This window comes from Pundamilia nyererei, unplaced genomic scaffold (genome assembly GCF_000239375.1).
Source record: "Pundamilia nyererei isolate P.nyererei 1_Seehausen unplaced genomic scaffold, PunNye1.0 scaffold00212, whole genome shotgun sequence".
Lineage (NCBI taxonomy): Eukaryota > Metazoa > Chordata > Actinopteri > Cichliformes > Cichlidae > Pundamilia > Pundamilia nyererei.
The window spans coordinates 614,314-615,853 of record NW_005187613.1 but is presented as its reverse complement, the minus strand read 5'-3'; the positions used below and the strand labels follow the sequence as shown (position 1 = coordinate 615,853).

At 47.6% G+C, this 1,540-nt stretch overlaps 1 protein-coding gene across 1 annotated transcript in view; it reads right to left on the bottom strand.

The window, feature by feature from the left end:
• Positions 1–6: 6 nt before the first annotated feature.
• The window catches only part of gtf3c3 (general transcription factor IIIC, polypeptide 3), a 10,674-nt gene continuing 9,140 nt past the window's right edge, over positions 7–1,540 (bottom strand). Inside the window, exons 17-19 of the mRNA XM_005748071.1 lie at positions 496–620; positions 269–421; positions 7–164 (exon numbers count right to left, since the gene is read on the bottom strand). Of these exons, the coding sequence (XP_005748128.1) occupies positions 42–164; positions 269–421; positions 496–620 (401 nt within the window). The 3' untranslated portion in view covers positions 7–41. The remainder of the gene's footprint in view (positions 165–268; positions 422–495; positions 621–1,540) is intronic.

Here is a 1,540-nt window from a genome sequence, read left to right as displayed (position 1 = left end):
ATTTCTAATGAAAAAGAACCAGTAAAGACGAGTGTGCATTTTCAAATAATGCAGTGTGTGTTCAGGAGGTATCTGGCCTTTTCCACTGCACCGCTGGCCTGGTAAATGAGTGACAGGTTGAAGGCAATCTCCCTCCTCAGATCAACCTGGTCACCTGGGATGCCCTGCAGAAAAAATGAGAAGACAAAGGGAGAGAGAAAGAGGCAAACATCCATCACTGTCCTAAAGGCTACGTTTGCACTGAGCAGCAAGTTGTGTTTTTACCCACCTCCAGTTGTTTTGCTGGTAGTAAAAGCGCCTTTTGGTAGTAATGCATAGCCAAGTGTGTGAGGCCCATTTGGTGCAGCGCTCGGCCTAGGTTGTACATACTCTCTTGACACTCTCCACGAAGCTCTACGTAACGCCACAGGAAGGAGAAACCCTGAGAGCACACGTTGGTTTTAGAAGAACAGACTATAGGACTGAACTGTGCACAGAAATAAACGAACTCTGTACCTGCAGCACCAGCGTGTGCCGTTTAGCCACAAACCTCTGAGATGCCATGTGGAAGAAGGTGAGACCTACAAACAGGCTGTGCAGTGGGTTGCTGGGATGAGTCTGGAAGGCCTGAACATACTGACCTGAAAACACATCCAGTGTTTGAAAAATGTACTACTGTGAACATAATCCCTAAACCCTTTACACCGCGCTCCAAGCTATTATGCAAATTGTGTTAAAGTGTCATAACGATTAAATAAGCTGTTCTTCGATAAAAACCATGGATGGGAGTGTGTCTCAGGACTCTGTGTTTCACTGAAATCAACCTCGGACCCCTGTGATCGTTAGTTTGCCAGCTGAGCCCAATTAAAGGAAAAACTACTAAAGGAGGATGTTCCACATTATTAAGCAGGCCTCCATTTTCAAGCAACAGAGGAATGAAAAAGGATCTCTGCTGCTGAAGAGTGTGAAATAGTTGAATGCCTTGGACACGTAACGAGATATTTCACAAATATTTCAGCGTGATCACCATCATGTTAAGAGATTTGTGAGTCAGAGCACACATGGGTCCGTGCAGGTAAAGGCACAATGATGAAGGTTTCAGACAAATGCATCAGATTAAGAGAGCAGCAGCTAAAAGGCCATCACAAAGCAGCAAACACATGTTTGAAGCTGCTGGTGCCTCTGGAGCCCTGCGAACATCAAGCTGTAGGATCCTCCAGAGACCTGCAGCTGTGCATAAACCACCTCCAACCAATGCTCACAAGCAGAAACGCTGCAGTGGGCCCAGAACTACAAGAAGACTCGTTTTCAAACGGTCTTGGTCACTGATGAGTGCAGCGCAGCCCTGGATGGTCCAGATGGATGCAGAGGTGGACGGTTGGTGGACGGCCACCGTGTCCCAACAAGGCTGCATCGTCAGCGAGGAGGTGGAGTCACGTTTGAGCTGGAATCACAGGGAGAGAGCTGGTCGGCCCCTTTAGGGTCCCTGAAGGAGTGAAAATGACCTCTGCAGAGGATGTGGAGTTTCTGACTGACCACTTTCTTCCATGGTAGAAAGAGA